This window comes from Polyodon spathula, chromosome 18 (genome assembly GCF_017654505.1).
Source record: "Polyodon spathula isolate WHYD16114869_AA chromosome 18, ASM1765450v1, whole genome shotgun sequence".
Taxonomy (NCBI): Eukaryota; Metazoa; Chordata; class Actinopteri; order Acipenseriformes; family Polyodontidae; genus Polyodon; species Polyodon spathula.
Window position 1 is genome coordinate 32,952,303 of NC_054551.1, and position 19,878 is coordinate 32,972,180.

The 19,878-nt window shown below is 37.1% G+C and overlaps 2 protein-coding genes across 12 annotated transcripts in view; both read right to left on the reverse strand.

Moving 5' to 3' along the window:
* Window positions 1-282: 282 nt before the first annotated feature.
* On the reverse strand, window positions 283-5,687 carry LOC121331212 (dynein light chain Tctex-type 5-B-like). The gene is made up of 5 exons (XM_041278443.1): window positions 5,636-5,687; window positions 4,576-4,696; window positions 2,226-2,317; window positions 1,689-1,813; window positions 283-1,113 (listed from the first exon to the last, which is right to left on the reverse strand). The coding sequence occupies exons 2-5, from the start codon at window positions 4,686-4,688 to the stop codon at window positions 910-912; spliced, it is 534 nt and encodes a 177-aa protein (XP_041134377.1). The 5' UTR covers window positions 4,689-4,696; window positions 5,636-5,687; the 3' UTR covers window positions 283-909.
* A 5,338-nt stretch (window positions 5,688-11,025) lies between these two features.
* sgip1a (SH3GL interacting endocytic adaptor 1a) overlaps window positions 11,026-19,878 on the reverse strand; it is a 43,667-nt gene continuing 34,814 nt past the window's right edge. For 4 of the 11 annotated variants that reach the window (XM_041217653.1, XM_041217652.1, XM_041217648.1 and 1 more), the window contains 8 exons: window positions 17,982-18,041; window positions 16,209-16,320; window positions 14,857-15,012; window positions 13,516-13,648; window positions 13,104-13,306; window positions 12,200-12,261; window positions 11,781-11,945; window positions 11,028-11,378 (listed from right to left, as the gene is read on the reverse strand). In XM_041217653.1, coding sequence (XP_041073587.1) covers window positions 11,356-11,378; window positions 11,781-11,945; window positions 12,200-12,261; window positions 13,104-13,306; window positions 13,516-13,648; window positions 14,857-15,012; window positions 16,209-16,320; window positions 17,982-18,041 — 914 coding nt within the window. In that variant the 3' untranslated portion in view covers window positions 11,028-11,355. Of the gene's footprint in view, window positions 11,379-11,780; window positions 11,946-12,199; window positions 12,262-13,103; window positions 13,307-13,515; window positions 13,649-14,856; window positions 15,013-16,208; window positions 16,321-17,981; window positions 18,042-19,878 lie in introns of all 11 variants that reach the window. The other 7 variants (XM_041217649.1, XM_041217657.1, XM_041217658.1 and 4 more) reach the window with 4 other exon arrangements.

Consider the following 19,878-nt stretch of genomic DNA (forward strand, 5'->3'; position numbering starts at 1 on the left):
ATAAAATAAATGATCCAGAAAAAGAACATTTAACGCTCCAAAAAATAACCCGTTACAAAACACAAGTAAAGTAACATGCCGTGAAATATTTGATAGTGACACACCTGAAATGTTTGTTGTATGCGTTTTACAATTGGCAGGGAAAAAAATAAAATACCTGCAATAGATTTACTTCAGTTGTTGTATCCTGCTGTATGTTTCAGAACTACATCCAAAGTTTAGCTACAGATCGTGGCTGCCTTTCAAGATTAAACAGACATAACACAACACACACATCGAAATTATGCTTTATTGTAAAAATATTCATTTTACATTTGGTCCAGTTTTTAAAATGCTGCACTCTCAGATTTTGCCCTGTATGTTCCCATCGGGGAAAACTCCAGGGAAAGTGCCCCCTCCATATTAAATGTAGTAGATGGGCAATTATCTCAGAGTGGAAAATGGGGTCCCTTATGTTTTCGTGATTTTTTTTATGAATGCTTAATTACAAAGGTTATAATAATGCTGAACTAGCAAAGCATTGTTGTTAGCACTTAAAATAATAATCAGGTTATTTTTCTATGGAAATGTTAACAACATGATTCCTCAGCATTGCCGACTAATAAATATGTGAACAATGACCTATTACATAATTATAACTGTATGCAAGCAATAAAGTGTAATTGCATTTCGTGACAGGATCACCTTTCATGCCTTTAATGAGCCTTTAAGCACTTGATGATTCTCTTCAAACGAACAAACGACCAAAGATTTTCATTGACTTGTCTTTTTGTATGATAACTGTGGGGCCAGTTTGTTTAATTACATCATTTCTAATAGGATATAAATGACCGTTTCTAATAAGATATATACAATATACACACAATGTTATTTGCTGTATCTTCTACAATAAGCAGTGCCGGCTGGCTGTTACTCAAAGTAAGCTGCGTAGACATTTGCAACAGCAAACAAAGATGTGTTCTTGAAGGTGTAGGATGAAAATGTGTCATTGGTAGGGTCCCAAAGGCACCTGCTTCCAATACGCATGTTCTGTTCATTCAGCTGCCCGATATTGATCAGAACAATTATTTTATACCGAGGAATCATTAAATCTTTCACCCTGGCTTTTATAACCTAAAAAAAAAAAAAAAAAAAAAAAAAACAAAAGAGTAGTATATATGAAACTGATCTGGTCTTACATCTAGAACCCTGTAGTTAAGGTGCAAGAGATTTGACACTATGCAAAGAAGCATACAGATAAGACAGATAATTCCCACCTGTCATGTTAAATTATACGGCACTGATGGCAAACCAACATTTTTAAATGCATCCCTTTAAAAATAGAATACTAATCCATTTACCACAGATTTCATAGCTAATAAATGCATGAGCTGAGTACTTTGTTCTTCTGCATTGTGCTACCTATACATCTCAAAAGGCTTGAGCTAGTTTTAATGAACTTGTGATTAATTGTTGACAGCATGCTACAGATGGGACCCAAGGCTCATATCAAAATAATACAGCTCCCCATTGACAAAGTGATAGAAGTGCACTTAAACATGAAGGAACACTGAAGTAAGGATGCAGAAATATGAATCATGGGAATCATGGGGAGGAGTAGCATGTAATTGCACACATGTGTTACTGGCTATGCTACTTTAGCTTCAAATGCGAAATGTATTTGATCACTCTGGTAAAGAAAAGCCTACCTCACATATAGTTTTTGTCATCTGCCTACACAGTTCTGCTTCATACTTCTCCTCTTGTAGATAACTGGTTAGCACGTCTTTTAAAATGTTGTTCACTGTGGCCACAGGGAAACGCTTTGCAGGACCTGTTTGAATATAGGAAAAAAGACACTGAGATGTGCGTTATGTATTTACAATATAATTACTGTGCAGTTACTCAAATCACAGTGCAACTACATTGTGGTGACAGACAGTGTTGCTATATTTTTTAAAGAAATAGTATCCTGGGAAATGTACCGCTATGTGTTACAATAACCGTTGTTGCATGTAGTAGTTTTATCAGTTTAGTGGAATCTGGATGCACTAGGTGGCGCTAATTCCCTATAGCCTTACATGACAGCTGCAAGTCAAGTGCTCGGGATGCAACAGAATGTAAGAGTATGCACAATAATTAAGATGCTAGGATCTACTGTTTCCTTGTTTGAATAATATATGCATGCCAGCCAGGTCTGGTAAACTTATAATTTCCACTTCAGTAATATCAGTGTTATTATATACCTAGTTGGTATGTGTTCTCCATTTGAACAGCAGGTCGAGGATTGTCATCTTGCTGGCCAGGCTCATCAATATAAGACACCGTACTCATGGAACTGAAAACATAGGATAGTGCAGTGAGAAGGGCACCAAAGGGATGTTACGTTCTGTTTAATTTCTAAATGATTGCAAACGTTTCAAATTTGAATACAGAGGGAATCTTTGTAAATGATCAGAAAAGTCAGCATGAGAATCCCTCCGTAGTGAATGCAGTAATAAGAGTGGACAGACGTGCAGTAATAAGAGTGGACAGACATGCAGTAATAAGAGTGGACAGACGTGCAGTAATAAGAGTGGACAGACGTGCAGTAATAAGAGTGGACAGACATGCAGTAATAAGAGAGGACAGACATGCAGTAATAAGAGTGGACAGACGTGCAGTAATAAGAGTGGACAGACGTGCAGTAATAAGAGTGGACAGACGTGCAGTAATAAGAGTGGACAGACGTGCAATAATAAGAATGGACAGACGTGCAATAATAAGAATGGACAGACATGCAGTAATAAGAGTGGACAGACTGCTTCTCTTTACCACACTGCCAAAGTTCTGACCATGCAACTTCACTTCTAGGCCTGCAATCTAACCCATTAAGTGCCATTATCCTCATTTTAGGACAGGCTACTTTGTAATTGTTTGGGAGCATTTTTAAACTCTACTGTTATGATAACTTACTCTGATTTTGTTAACCACAACAGTTAAGTCTAAATGTAATGTATCAAATTACAGAAATGCAGATTGTGTTCTGATTACAATTGGTACTCAATGGGTTATTTCTAAGACATTAACACTGTATCTTGAGAGCACATTGTTAGAAAATAAAGTATCTATCATTTGTAATAATAAAAAAGGGTTTTGTCCATGGTTAAACACTATTAGTCCAAAATTCCATTCGTAAAGTATTAATGGAATATTCAGTTTTCCAGTGGTGACAGAGACAAAGTGGTAGCAAAAAAGGGTAGACTGTACAATACAAAATGTGCAAACAATTTCATCTAGGATTTTAAACTTCAATTCAAATGAAATCATTTAGCATGAAGTATAACTAACAGATATTTGGTACATTAAACAGAATGGAGTACTGCTTACAGAACTGTATAACCAATCTGTTGCCATCTAGTGGAAAGAGGCTAGGCAACACATATACTGCAAGTAATATAAAGACTGAAAAGGACAGGCACAGTAAGCTTGTTGATTCAGTCTTTGGTTATAATGAAATAATAATCAATTGATCAATCAGTCATTAACTAACTATGCATCGATCATTGCTGTGAACATAATGTGCTCAAACGAGAACAGTATACACAGCTGGATGTGGGTGTGGCTCTGCTCTATAGAATGCAGAAGTCTCAGATGTCCTTAGAGTCAAGTGGAAGTTCCAAAGCTGAAGTAGCTTGGGCAAAGGTTTGAGATACCAGTGCTTGCAATCTGGCCACATGCCCATAGCAATGTGCAGGGCATCTGGACAACTTGCTACATCTCCCTTTAGACAGCTTCCAACTGTTCTGTGTTAATGCAACTGGAAAAACCTGTTATTTCTAACGGGATCTCTTTTGTCATTTATAAGGAAATAAGATTAGTAATAATTAGTGGTGGTGTGACACACAGGATTTTATCTTGCTTGAATATGGGTTACAAATCTAATATTTGAATGTTAGTAAAACACCTTTTTTTTTTTACAGGGCAACAATTACAATACAGTGTTGGTGAACATGAACATTGTCATTTTTATCTTTAAAAAAAATCTAGAATGGAATATATTTAAATATCTCCTCACAGTATTTGTCAATATGAACCATGCTGTTTAGCTACTTAAAGCACAATCACTCACAGCATATAATAATAAGCTCTGTAGATTCAAACTGTTTTGTTGTGATATCCCATGTCAGTAACTACTTCCTGTAATTAAGCCCCACTCAGCTATGTTGTTTCAGCCTTCACCTCCCCTATTATTAATGATTAAGTTAATATTCAGTTGCACAGGATCTAACAAGATAGCACAGCAATTACTGCCTGCCTCCCTCCATCCTGAGATAGATAACCCAATTAGGTCTTGTGGTCATATTGTTCAACTTCAATTAAACTGATGCGTTAAGCAGTAAGGTAATAAAGCGGGTGTGTGTTCTCATACAAACTAAACTAGCACAGAGTAGACATAATACAATATACCCATATATACTTTCATTGTTTAGCTAGTGCATTACAATGAATGGTGATGCAGAGCGTACACCACACACACACACACACACACACACACACACACACACACTGCATCTTGTTTGCTTGCTCTTTCAGATGAAACCCTGACAAACGTACTCTTTAGTTTTCCCAATTGTTTCCTTTGCTTTGACCTCATGGCTGCTGAGTGAGGAGACGCTGCCTCTCTTCTTCAACAGGCGAGCTGCCTTGTCCTTGGCCACGTCAGACATTGTTGAATCTGTTTCATCAAAATGAAGAGAAATGATCTGTCTATAGGGGCCAGACAAGAAAATTAGAACGCCTGCCATTTTCAGCACATGTTGTGCAGTGGTCTGCCGCTAACACAGAACAGATTCATTTTGCATGCAAACTATAATATGTACAGCATTGTGCATTGTGTAATACATCGGATCTACAGCTCCCTGTTGCTAGTCAGTTTCAGTCAGGACACGACAATAGATTAGACAGCCAGGCTGGCAGGTGTTTCCTTATGCAAGACATATGGCTGATGCTTTGAAAAACAATCTGTGCCCAGAAGGTCTTTCACTGGCTGAGGGCCAGTGGTCTGTAAGGGTGGTCATGGGTTTGAAACCAGTGAAACCATTGTTACTTTTATTTTTATTGTTACCACAAATAAGACAGTTTCCGTGTAGAAATGTTTATTTCCTTTGCATAGTAATTAACATGTCGTGTGTTAAGATTGAGATAACAGCGGGGTTGGGTCATTCAACTGTTTAAAAAACAAACAAATGTAAAGTTATTTTTTACCCTGACTTCTAATTAATGAACATAAGTATTAAAAATATAAAATCTGATACACACAAAATCAAGTTCCTCTTAGTGCAATTTAAGGTCATATTGGCACTACAGCACTGAGCACTTTAGCATATACTAAAACGGTTTTATAACAATGACCACGAACTGTCAACTAAAATGATTCCTTCACACTACTACAGAACAAACACACAATGCTGCTCTCATAAAACAAGCCCGCAACATTTTGTAATGTTACTCTCTATCAAAAACGCTACACTTGTTACCAGACAGCAAAACAAACTAAATGTTGCCGTTAAACCACACTGCATCCAACCATTGCTATTTTATTTAAATATAAATAGTAAACAAAATAGCCCTAATATTAATTAAAGAATTAATGATTTCAGATTAAAACTCTTACCTAACCCAGCAGCAAACAGGAAATCCACAGATGCATAAGCGTTCAACGGGTTGTCCTGACAACACTTGTTACTCAGCAGTCAATGGGAGGAGCTTCTGAGCTTCAGGCAATAAACGTTTTGCAGCTGTGTAGCTGGATGGGCAGAGAGGCCCACCAAGTCAGAGCAAGAGAGCACTTAGTTTAAAAGAAGTTGCTGGCCCATAAACAATTCTGAGGTTCAATATGAAAACCAAGTCAAAGCTCATTGCATGGATATATCCCATTGCCAGCTGTATAGTCAATGTATACTGCACTAGAAGCTTTTAAGGCACACTTTAGAGTCTCTGAGTTTGCATAACATTTTTTTTTTTAGTACCCCATTTATCACTACTTGTATATTTGGCATGTTTCATAAAGTCACCTCATATTTGACTTTATTTCTGCCCCCCGAAACAGGACACTTGCTGACTGCAGAAGGTGCATTATTCACAAACCTATCATGCACATTTCTGGACAAACAACTTTGCATACAAAAAATATACAGATTCAAATCAAGAATGTTAAATAAGGGCATTACTTTTTATTAATACAGTAGAACTAGCTTGCAACAGGGAGATGCAACTTATACATTACAGAAAGAAAGCACATCAGTTTGGACACTTTCACTCCACATTAATTCAGGCATGCGAGATTAAACGCTTGTGAAAACATGCAGCATGGATGTCTGGGGACCTATTATTTGGACGGAAGTAGCAGGAAGTTTGATGTCATCAGCAGGAAGTTTGATGTCATCAGGCCATCAGCAAATGCTTCAGAAAAAAAAAAAAATCAATTTATACTTTTAATCTCCTGAATAAACAAATATTTAAAAAACAAACCTTTCCATACAAGTGGAATCGCTTCTTACAGTGACAGTGAACCAGGTTTGAAGTTGTATTGTTGAATTAATTACACAACATTTGGAAGTGGCTCCACACTCTATTACTTGCACAATATCGTAAACAACTTTAGGTTTGTTTGTATTAAGTTCATTGTAACTTTGCAAGAGTATTATTCTTGTCATCTTTACAATTCAAGGATAAGTGGTCTCAATAATACCTGGTCTTTGTACTTCCTTGGCCAGTGTTGTATGGGATGTTTCTGAAGGACAAGCTTCAGATATAGACATACTTGTCTGTCTTCTATGTATTAGGCCTGTAGTACTGACAATGTCGAACTCTTAACTCATGAGTTAATAAAAGGTGCTTCCATCATGCATGATGCTTTACATTGTTGTTAGCTTATTTAAACACTTTCACGTTCCGTCAATACCGACTTCAAATAATAACAAATGACTGGGAACCTGAGAGCATCAAAAAAGGATATTATGGGATTGCAAGACTGAGAACTTTTCTCCAGTATAGTGGAATAATATTCCTCTGCATTCCCATAAAGAACAACAGCAAAATGACTTCCTGAGAAGTACTTCCTCCAAGCGAAATCAAAAACACACCCAAAACATAAACAAAGCACACTTTGATCATAATTGAGAGCAGAAACAAGCAGTTTCGTTTTTCTTCACTTTATTTTCAAGAAAACTGACATTGATTGACATCTTAAACAGTTATTACATTATGGTCATTGTGTTTATATAGTTTCAAAACTTTGTTCTTAAAAGGGAAATACATATTTTAAGTACATTTACAATAAAACATAATTGCATATTCAGTATTCTGTACAATGGATAACATGGAGACAGAGCTAAATTAAATAACATAACAAATAAATAACAAATTATATACAGATAGGGTTTGATATCCATACATGTTCAACTAATCTATAAGGCAAATAACATTACACAGTTTTTCTCTCATAGATCTTTAAATCACACATTCCCATTACCAGCAGCCAATGCACTTCAGAAACAAATAAATTGTAACTTTCTTCATAGTACAGTAGTTTACCAATAAGTCTATGAAACCAAGCAGAAACAGACGGCTTTACTAGGAGATAGAGAGGTGTCAGCAAATATAAGCTTACGCAATCGCAGTAGCAGGCTGCTGAAATCAACACTTACTGGGATCTATTTCATTAATTGAAATTTTAAATATTTCCTTTGTGGACCTGTGCTATGGAAATCTCTTAACAGTGAAAGCAGCATGTAAAGCATCAGGGAGAGCCCTATCTTAATGATTTGAAATCTCTTAGCAGTGAAAGCAAAATCCCTATTCTGATGTTGTGTCTGGTGTTTACCTGCAATCTTTCTGTGTAGCTCGAGGTTCTGTTGTTCCAATACTGAATTTATTGTTTTTCATCATTAACTGTCTTTAGCTGGCTTTGAGCTGGCCTAAAAATCCTAATGGTTGGCACTGAACAGTGTCATGTGACAAAGTGAACTTTAAACTCTGCTGACCCAATAACTCAACATATTTATCTAGATAGAGAGGGTAGGTGGGGCTCGAGTGAAAGACACGATTTCATCCTTGATACCATTTCAAGAGCTTTACCAAAAACATCTATGACTCCGAATAGCAAAGCACCTTCTAGGAAAGCCACCCCTTTCAGATGACCGGTTCTAAAGAACAGCAAAATAAAAGAAAATCCTAAACAGAGCATGTAGAGACGGCTCCCAAAGCGAAACTCACACGGCCGTCAGGCTTTCATAAACCAAATGCTAAGTGCACTCGGGCCATAGTCTATGTCGTTTAACTGCTTGGTTTGTGTTCATGTTAAGGGTTATTTCTCTATTTTTCAGCTACTGGTAAAATATGTTGTTGTTGCTAAGGAACCTGTTCCCGGTTAGAGACATTTTATTTTTTTTCCTCTGACATTGCGAATTGAAACCCGGCTGCCATGCAGGTAGCCTCTGCTGCAAAACAAAAAGAAAATCTCCATTCAACTGTTATCATAAGACCGCCTGGCATGGCCTGTACTGCTCAGTATTAAAGCTAAAGATATGTAATTGTACACATATAGCATGTGGCTCTGTGACATTAGCTTACAACTGTGAAAATTCAATCAAATCTTGCATTTATCCCTTTACAATGCCCTTCGTAGAGGAAAATTAACTGTAAGTTGATAACATACTGAATGTTTCATATAGACATAGGGAGAGAGAACCCAAAACATACCGGCACAGAAGATTATGGAGATTAAATTACTATCCCAGCTATTAGACCCAGACAGATTCACCTACTTTTTTTTTTTTAATCATGCAAAATATTTTGCTCCCAAAATACATTGTTTTAAGACAGGTGGGATGTTATTATAAAAATACAATGATGTAATGGTGCACCCGTCAGGAGATGCCTTTGCAGGATGCTCCGTAGAGATGTGCTGTAACTTCACAGGCCGATTCTCGAATAACTGTCAGCAGTCACTGGGGAATGTCATTTAGCTGTTCAGCACAATACCGAGTGTGTTCGCTGTTTATCATTTACCTAAACAAAATGCTAAAAATATATAAATGTCAAACAGTTTCACTTCATTTTGTTTCAATGTCACATTGCATTATGTAAACAACACCTTTGTCAAGGAGGAAACTAAAGTTTCTAAACACATATATCCTTTGCATTTCCAGTGCAAAAAGCATTCAAGTACTGTAACTGCTCCATAAGCAGGTACAATATAGGGCATTTTATACCTCAGGTTATTTAGAAGGAAGCCTACAAAATAACAAGAAGCAAACTAATACTCACAGTACAAGTCAAGACCCTAACCCTAATACTCACAGTACAAGTCAAGACCCTAACCCTAATACTCACAGTACAAGTCAAATGATCCCTTTTCTCCTTTGACCCTTAAATCACGGACACACTGATCTGAACTTTCCAGACAATACTTTTTGCAGTACAAATCAGTGGCTGAGTGCAAGCACATTGTATTGTAACTACAAAACCCAAACAATGCGATAGGATTGGCTGTGATGATGCCTTGTGAATCTGAAAACTTGAAAAGCTCCTGCCTCAAAGCTACGATGTTACCATTTGTTGCCAGCGTTCTTGGTCTCAGCCAGTGAGAGTATTTTTGGATTAAAACAGCACAGTACTTTTTAAACAAGTACTGTAGACTTGATCTAACAGATACAATTTTCTATTCAATTTTTCAATTTCAAAACTATTTGTTTTATACAGCGTTAAAAGAGCCCATTTTAGATCGCAAAAATAAAAGTTGTGAATGCTAGCACTGATTTTAATCTGAGTAAGTTTATGCTGTACATGTTAAATATTAGCAGTCAGAAAGGAATTCGGCAAAAACACACATCAACGCCAATAAAAAAGGAACTGTGATTGAAACTGCCACCAACAGTAACTGTTTTATATTACACGCCCACTGTTTAACATGATGCACCCAGTTAGATAGTTCATCTTTTTATTCCATATATACCTTCAATTATCTGCTGCACTTGAGTAAAAAAATGATATCTGAAATAAATTTAAAAAAAAAAGATACCTTAGCATTATACTGTACACAGGATACCCATCTATATACACAGATAACAAAAATAACTCTAATTCTAGGGCTTCTAAATAGTGGTACTATTCAAATTATAATCATAAACAGAATCATATATATATATATTCAACAAATCTGTATTGTCAATAAATAAATTTAGTGCTGGATGGTACTGTGAACTCTAACACTGCTGTCTGTGTCTCAACAATACAAGGAGACCCTTCAGGATATATAGTACTGATTTCAAATGACCTGTTTTTTTGGTTTGTTTTTACATTCTTACGGGAAAACATTTGAAACATTGCCACTACAAAACATACAGTTATCATTGAAGCCACCTTCGTACTGCACTATTCACATCATCAAATTAAAACGCTAAATGACTTTAAAAGAGACCATATGAATTTTCAGTTTCACATCTTGTTGGACATGTCATGATTGATTTAATCATAAATAAGTAACAATGTCCTAAATGTAGGCCTGTCTAACTAATTCTCAAGTAGAGGCGACCCCACTGGCTTCAGTGAGTCTGCTGCTTCATCACCAGGTACACTGGTGAACAGAGCTCAAGTTCTCAACACAGAAAAATGAGTTTATCTGAACTCTGACTGACCTCCAAACAGCCCTCTGTTATGTAACGTGGAGGGCAATGGAAATGCTCTTGCTAACAGAAAGAAAATGCACGACCCACCTTCAGCCCTCTGGTAATTACAGTAAAGTATATATTAACGTACATGTTGGTATTGGGATGGTGTCTGGAAAGTGGGTCTCAAATTAACAATAGTATACAGCAAAAATGTTTTGCAAATTCAGCTTAGTTTGGATGGTGGACTGGATAAGCACCAAGAAGATCATTCATGGTGATTCATTGGTTCTAATCATGCAGAAGAATAAGTATTAGGGTATATTATTATTTCCATGTATATATATATTATTTATATATATATATATATATATATATATATATATATATATATATATATATATATATATATATATATACACACACACACACACACACACACCAAGTCTAACCTAGATGGCAATACAGATGTAAAATGCTGCAACACAGATGTGAAATGAATCCATTTTACAAATACAATAATTACACTTTAAAACTGTTGACAATTCTATATATAAGTTCTAATACTGCTGGATTGGTCACCTTGCATTACTTGTAGAATATGAAGTGTTAAAAGTTGTTGCTGTTTTCTTCCTTATATTTTTCTTACTTTAACGATTAAAGTCCTTTATTATTTCATCCAATCCAACGAGTAGATTTTTTCTGCATTGCAGTTAGTCATTGTTTAGTTATCAGCCAGGTACTTTCCTGTAAAAAAGAATTAAGAAATGCCAATTATTTCATACACTGTTACAGCTTTATAATCACAATCATTCCAACAGCCCTGCAGTGCTCTTCCACCCCGTTGATAAAGAACTAGCCCTCTACTTCTTGAATCCACAGTACACTACTTACAGGAGTTACAGTGCAATTACTTAGCAAGTTTTACAGTAACATGATAACCCCCAAAAATGTGATTTACAATTACTTGGATTTTGGGTTTCCCTTTTTACTTTAGCAGACAGTAAGTCTTTATGCACAGCTGATTAAACAAATATTCAGGGATTCACCAGAGTGGTTACCATGGACCTTTAATACATGTCTTTATTCTAGGTTTGACTGTAAACATGCTGTAATTAATCTTCTTTATTGTATATTGGTATGACATACCTGCAGCAAATCTCTTTTTAATTAGCGAAAATCTGTAGCCTGGACCGACAAGCTCAATATCGCAGCCTGACAATGTACTTCCTTCGCTTGTGAATTGCACTGCCAATGGAGATGGCTTACTGGGGCCCTCGGATAACTGGAACCTTGCGAGCAGAGACCCCACTCCTAAAAGAGAATGGAGAGAGCAGACATTACAACAAACTCAAGAGGCTAACCATCTATAACCGCCTGGGCCAGATCTTCACAGCGTTTACTCTTTAATTACCTTCTATGACTGAAAGTAGTCAAGAATTAAATGTGATGTGAAGCAGCTGGAGTGTCTTACTTGGGTTTGTTTTGTGTTTTTTCTTCCATCTAACAAAAATTTGAAAAACATCTAGCATTAGAAATTATTTATCTGGTGCGCAGTTGAAACTTACCTCCATTTTCAGACTTCTGAGAGATGTCAGGGATCTTCCACAGAATCCTTTGTTCAGAGTTCCTTAAAAAGTCAACAGACAAATACATTAGCTTGCTGGGGCATGTTTTCTTTACTGCCCCATTGACAAACTTTTCTGCAAAGGAAGATAAAACTGTGAATGCTGCGAATTAAGTAACAGCTTTTACTAACCACCTTGGACCTCTGGTACTAGTCTTTCCAATATTAACCAGTCACATAAAATGGTGCAACCTTATTCAGGATTACACTAATTCCCTATAATCACCACACGATGGCACTGTCGTACACTTGTGCTGCTCTGCTATAATTCTCTAGCTTTCTATACCTATTCGAAAACATTTTTTAAAGAACTAAGAAAATGTGTTTCAGTCTCTGTAAAGTAAAATAAAAATAATTAAATTAAATTAAAAATAGAATGCAAGCTTCCTTTATATTGTTAATTATGAGAGTATACCACACTCAACCAGTATGAATTCCAGACAGTAAAACACACTTAAATACTGCCTCTGTAAAGAGACTTCAAACCACAGGTTCACAGCAAGAAAATGCATGAATGCCCTTAGACGTTTATCAAAGAGATGGGTTCACAGCTGTGCCTTTGTACTGTGATTAACCAGGTAGTTTAATGTGAACATATTGCTCAAACTTGAGGGTTTATTTCTATACAAAACAAAGATCCATCGATGAAATATTCCCTGCCTGAGGAGACAAATCTTAAATTGTCTCACTTGCATAACAACGTTGACCACAAGTGTGTAGAAGATTGCCTGGAAGACAACTCATACCGGACTTCCATGCAGTAACCCCATTTCACTCTTACAATGCCTCCTTTGTTGAAATGTACATTGCTCTTCCAACTCTGGGATTATTTGTAGTTTTCTTACCAGGCAGCAGGGGGCAGCACGGCCTGTAGTTTGGTCACCCCTCCATCTACTGGGACTAGAAACTGGACATTGTTCAGAGCGACAGGTGTTGTCATGGCGTCTGCGTTGTACTTGTAGTCTATTCGGAGGTCAGTGCTGGCAGGCTCACATCGCCAACTCACTGCCAGATTCAGGGGGGTGGACTGAATACTCTGTGCAGATACCTGGGAGACAATGAACCATGAGGAACACATCTTCATACACTGCATTACTATGATAATGCAAGTTTACTATTGTAAAAGCATAGAGAGCTGTAATAAAGCACTAAATATATATATATATATATATATATATATATATATATATATATATATATATATATATATATATATTAGTCCGACGATCCAGCTGGCTTTGATTGAAGTATCCATACCTGATATTTTAACATATCCACATTGTAATATGTTGCTTGTGGTTTCTGCTCGGCCACTTTCTTTAAATGTGTCATCAGGCTTGGCATGTTAACCCAGAATTCCTTTGAGTTGGCATCTGATTGTGTGGCATCACTGTGCAGAGAACAAACAAGACATGGATCACTGAGACTGGTAGAGCTTTGCTTTCATATTATACTGCAGTCTAGATTTTACTAAACATACTGTAACAAGCAGAACATTGGCATCGGCAAAAACAAACAGCTCTGCTTCAGCCGTGATACTGAATATTGTTAAGAAAAGCTGAAAGGGTCGGCTTAGTAATTAGATTACTTTGGTGTTTTTGAGACGAGACACACCTATGATAGAAACACATTTTATTGTGGCACAAAAAAGCCATTACAGAGCCATTTATTTTTGGCACATATGGTTCCATCTGTTTCTTCCACAGCTGGAAATTTTCAAACAAATGCTACTGTCTCACAGTGATACAGTATATCTGACTTAAAACATGATTTCAGATCTACAGTCATGAAACTGCAAAGCTCGAGAATCACCAGAATATACCCAGGGCTGGAATGTGTCAGTATTCTGATTCCAGAATCTCTAGCATATACCCAGGGCTGGAATGTGTCAGTATTCTGATTCCAGAATCTCTAGCATATACCCAGGGCTGGAATGTGTCAGGCCACTGCTTCCACAAGTACTAGCAGCGCCATTCATATTTGACTCATAGACTTACATGCAAGCAGGTGGAAGGGTAAAGAAAGAGACCCTATAGCTAAGCACTGTTACTATAAACAATCTGGACTACAGTTGATGCTCAATTTTCAGATAAATCTCAGATAACCAAACTATGGAAACAGCCATTCAGAAATATATTTCAATGTGTAATTGAACATGGTTGTTGGATGTACTGAAAATCACTCAGCCATCTAACACTGTAGATTGCATTCCCTAATTTCACTCACAAAGTTCAATGTGGAGATAACCTGGGCATCTATCACTTCCTATCCCCCAGCTTGTGTGGAAGCACTGAACCTATTCATTTTTTCTTACTCTAACATTCGTTGCCCTTTTTAACCCTTTCCAAACTGCAGAAGGATGTATAGTGGCCTCATCAAATTCCCACAAGATACTTCTTTTCTTCCCTTGTACGGGGGTACAATCCACTCCTGAAAGTGCAAACAAGCCTGGATGCATGAATGCCTTCAAGTAGATCTGCAGTCAATTTCCTTCTTACACCTGAACGTATTTATATGGATTAGCAGAGTCACAAACACACAGCTCATCTTTGTTAATACATTCAGCCATTCTGAGATGATAAAGGGCATGCTATTTACCAGCAGAGAAGCTGGGGGTTAGGCAGGACGTGCTCCAGCCTGCTGTAGTTTGTTATACTGAATCTTAGAACAGCTGGGGAGGTATTATTGGCAAAGTGCCTGGTGATTCCAGCTGGAAACGAAAGCACCATCTCTCCCGTAATCTTCACAACACACCTTGAAAACAAAAGGCAAACAGTGGTTAAAAACACAAGGAACAGAGCATCCAGTGTCACTGAAGAGGACCGGGGGGGTGGGGGTGGGGGGTCTGTCCCTGCCGTCTTTATGGCACTTTAGAGAAGCCAAATCAATGGGACAGGATGATTAACATGGAAACTGGGTCAATAAATTGCTCTGTCTTTTATCAACAATAGAACAATTCATGGATCCCTTTTGATTATTCCAGAGTCTAAATCCAGTTTTAAAAAACAGTGACCTAGATCTTAATTGGCTCCTTTTGAAAATCCTGTCACCAGTTTGGAATAAAAAATTTTAAAAAATAAAAAATAACTTTTACTTTAGACTGCATACAGTACTGCATGAAAAATATACAGCAAGGGGAATTTAAATATTTATAATTTGATTCCAGACATTCATATTGCTGTATATTCTATTATAACTCTTTAAGAGAGATTACTTTATAAGTTGAATTCTAAAAAAACATTTACAGCAGGCAAAAATATGACCTGTTATAAAAAAAGAAAATGCTTCTGCATTTTCCTATTATCTTATTATGGAGAACAGTTATTCGTCAATTAGTACTGAAGTCTACAAATACACGTGATATTGTAAGGAAAACAATTTGATGTCTGTAAATGAGTGCACACAATACCAGCTGCTATATTAGTATGTTTCCATTTATTGATTCCAATATTCAAAAGTTCCACACATAGTTCAAACACTATTGTTAGACACAACAATGTAGCACCTAGTTATAAACAGAAATTAGATAGTGATCATTCACCTCATTTTCTGGGAGCTAGGTCAGGTAAGGCGATGGTCTCTCATCAGAAGAGGATTCAGGTAGTTTGTCTCACTCGCACTCTCAAGTGACTGTCATATATACCCTACCTAACTGTGTGTGTGTGTGTGAAGCTTTGTGAACTCTGCTTACACTCAGTTTTCCTAACACTGTCAACTTCATGGTGTGAGTTACAATGTTTCAGACACAGAACATACATCTCTACCCAGGTTCAAATGTACCTGACTTTATCACTTCCTTGCCCCGAGTTGGAAAACATCCTCCCACCTTGCAGCTGATCTTCAGCAGTGTTCTCAAGTGTGCTCACAATATTTGTTTAACCTTCGTTAACCCCTACAAAACAACAAAAGTGAAAAGGCATGGCTATTCCAGTCATGCATGCAGTGCTTACTTGCTGGGATCAGCTCCTTTGAAGTATGCGTTTACAGTTTCTGTGAAAGCTGCAGCCACTGGAAGAGTGTCCTGTGCACCCATGGTCAGAGGACTGGGCCCTCTGGAAGAGCCTGCAACACATCACAAAGTCATCTAAATGAGAAGGGCCTGGAGTTGCAGAACATGCAACATACCCACTATTAACCAGGCAAACCACAGGCTCTGAACGCTTTTGCTTTTAAGATTTATTATAGATCATTAAGAATTCATTTAATTAAACTGTTTTCATTTTGAACCCACTTACTCATTCCATGTATTTCCATGAAAACGTAAATGGAGAACTCAAGAAAACATACAGTGCAATGGGGATGCTTCTTGATGGCATTCAGTTGTCTTTGCAGAAAGCGATATTCTCAAAACAGCAAGCTTGAGATTCCAAGACATATGGCTTTAAAAGGCATGGACAGAGATTCCAATTCTCAACAATGAGTGCGGCTTCTGCAAAACCTCTTCTTGAGATTTGGGTGGAAAATTAGGTAGTGGAAATTACGCATGTAAAACACTATCCAACTAATACTATTATTTTAGGAATATGTTTTTTTATACTACAGTCGTCTCCGGCTAAGGGAATACCCCTCGGGAAGCAAGCAAAGTGTTCTTATAGCCGAAGTGTTCTCTAAGATGGCGTTAGCCACCAGACGCAATATGAATCAATAAATAAATATGTATCACTTGTCATGACGGATGTGCATCAACATATGAAATGAACTGAATAAGTAAAAGAAAGACAAACATTAACAAACTGTTGAACTAAATGAATACAGCATCCCTACACACGTTAAAAAATGGAGCAGCAATATACAAAACATGCATATTATTTAACAGAATGGTGAAGCAACTCACCAGAACAGGAAACACCAAATTGCTCGGTGGCTTGTGTCTGATTCAGGTTTGTTTTCAAGAGCTCGAACAATTTCCAGTGCATTTCACCATTTGTTTACATGTAATTTTGTAGTGATGTGGTGCACTTGTGGAAATCAGAATAAAAAACGATTCAATGATAGGACGGTGGTTCTGGAAAGATTTAATAAACCAAATCAGTGTGCCTCAAGACACACTCACGATGAGAAGCAACTCACAAGTCGCTTTGAAAAGACTTAATACACCATTTGAATTTAAGTTTGATGATGATGCGTTATCAGGTTACACAACAGTACTGCATCCGTTGTGAATGAATCGCTATCAGTGCTAAGAAGGTGTTCTTTTAAGTGAAGTTCCTGTTCCTTTAGCCACAAGGGTGTTCCCTTAGGCGAAGTGTTCTCACGAGGTTTTCCTACACGTGGAGACGACTGTATCTCTATCTTACGACAAGGAGCTGTTAACTAACCCTTGAGGTACATTTGGACAACATGCTCACTAAACCATTTTAAACGATATTCCCCATTTGGGTCTGGTTTTATTCCTCCATAAATATTGACTTGAAAACACGTTAGCTCAAAGGACATTGTAAAGAGTGTGTTGTTAGTTTACTAATATAGGTTAACTAGAAGCTGTCCAAACCAGGGGGGGGGGGGGGGGGGGGGGGTCGAGCAGAATCTACACATGCAATTAATATGCAGAAATCATACAGAAATAAGCAGTGTGATGAAGAAAAAAAAAGGCAGATTGTCACTGCATGGAGGAGAATAGTTCTCAAGGACAGGAGGGAGACAGGAGGGAAAATGCAGAACATGAAGGGGTTAGGGCAGAAGAAATGAAACTCAAGGTGTGCGACACACTGTACATGACTTACCTTCAAAGGTTAAATAAAACTTTCCTCTGTCAAACCATACCAAGGAAGGCTGGTCATTCTCTGTGTGGACGGGAATTGAAGTGGGGTGGGAAGGGAAGGGAGAGAGAAGGACAATAGCGTGAGTCACACGGCAGGTCTAGCACACGTCACAGTGGGTGGGAACACAAGGCACTGCAAGCCATTAATGTGAAGGGGGGGGGGGGGGGGTGCTCTTTTTATTATTCCAAACTTTGACAAGGTGCTCGCAAATATCACTGAGAAAAAGGGCTCTCTTGTGCAGATATACAAAAAGCGAGGCCATGGCCGCATAAAAAGCATTTGTCTTGAAGCAGGAACTTAAGGGTGCTGAAGATAAAGACCATGGCTGTTGCATTTATTTGAAAGTATTATACGCATTCAAATGTTTCATGTTAATTTAGAGTGTATATAGATACAGATTTCAATATTACTCAAATGGGCTTTTTCTCTTCTTTTATCAATGGTAGAATAATTGAAACATTTTGAAATATAATAATATACTGAGTGTAGTACTATAGTGAGAATCAGGGTATCAGTTTTCTGTGGGTAACACTTTGTTTTAAGTTCAATTAAAGCATTTGTTCCTAGCAGCAGTACTTCAGAGAACCTGAAATCGATTGTGACCTTGAGTGAAGTCCAGCATATTCATATTTGTTTCACAAGTATTGTTAGACTATCATCTAATTTTTGCAATTCATTCATCTTAAAATAAAGTGTTGCCACAAGCTTATTAGCAATGCAGCTGTCTTGCACAAGACTTTGCTCCAACGTGTAACAATGGCAAGGGTGTCTGTGAGAGAGAGTTGGGGGCCAACAGGAAAGCAGCAGGGAGTACTGACTCACTGTTTGAAAAGGGACAGGAGAAATAGGAGAGGGAGGAGGACTGAGGAGGGGAGGATGATGGGAGGGAAGAGAGTAGACAACGAGGCAAAAATGAAACAAACCCCAGAGAGGAAAGGAAAGAGCTGTAGTAGCAGCAGGATAAACCGAGGACTCGATAGAGAATTGAGAGAAACACGAAGGCTGGTGCTGGAGAATGAGTTGCCTGATCAAATACAGATAGCGTGGGGTTTTATTGTATGTGAGGCGCCTACCAGACCTTCATTGTTTTGGCAAATTGTTCTTGTGTGTCTTCAAGGAAAGTTAAGAAGTTATGCAGTGATATATCATTTTAAAGGCTCAACTTCAAAGCTAACTAGTGTATTTTGTTTAACTCTTACTATGCTGTGAAATAAAAAAAAAAAAATATATATATATATATATATATATATAATATATATATATATATATATATATATATACACACACACACACACACAGAGTACTGTGCAAAAGTTTTAGGCAGGTGTGAAAAAATGCTGTAAAGTAAGAATGCTTTCAAAAATAGACATGTTAATAGTTTATATTTATCAATTAACTAAATGCAAAGTGAGTGAACAGAAGAAAAATCTACATCAAATCCATATATATATATATATATATATATATATATATATATATATATATATATATATATATATAATATTTCGCCTGACGTACAGTAAATGGTCTTATTTAAAAACAATTATATTGCAATTCATGTCTTGTTTTCATTTAGTCAGTACCCTAATACATTATCACAATAATTTTGAAGCATAAAAATTTAAAAGAAAGTGTATGCTTGTCTGAAACATGAATATGAAATGGTTATGTTTCTGTATTATTACTATAATTACATAGAGTATCAATTTAGCTGTAGCGTTTGGGTTGACTGGTGTGAAAATAGGGCATTATTGATGCAATTTTAGATTTGCAAAAACAAAAAAAATCTGTTTTATAAAATGGGAATTGTCATGCAAAGTGACACCTGCCATTCTCATCACTGACATTTTGATGCTTA

Excerpts from the sequence above, each read along its gene's own strand:
- LOC121331212 (XM_041278443.1), bottom strand. The coding sequence starts at position 4,688 with ATGTCTGACGTGGCCAAGGACAAGGCAGCTCGCCTGTTGAAGAAGAGA. Across the intron at positions 2,318-4,575 it reads ACAATTGGGAAAACTAAAGA|TTCCATGAGTACGGTGTCTT; the intron begins GTACGTTTGTCA and ends CTATGTTTTCAG. Across the intron at positions 1,114-1,688 it reads TGACAAAAACTATATGTGAG|GTTATAAAAGCCAGGGTGAA; the intron begins GTAGGCTTTTCT and ends TTTTTTTTTTAG.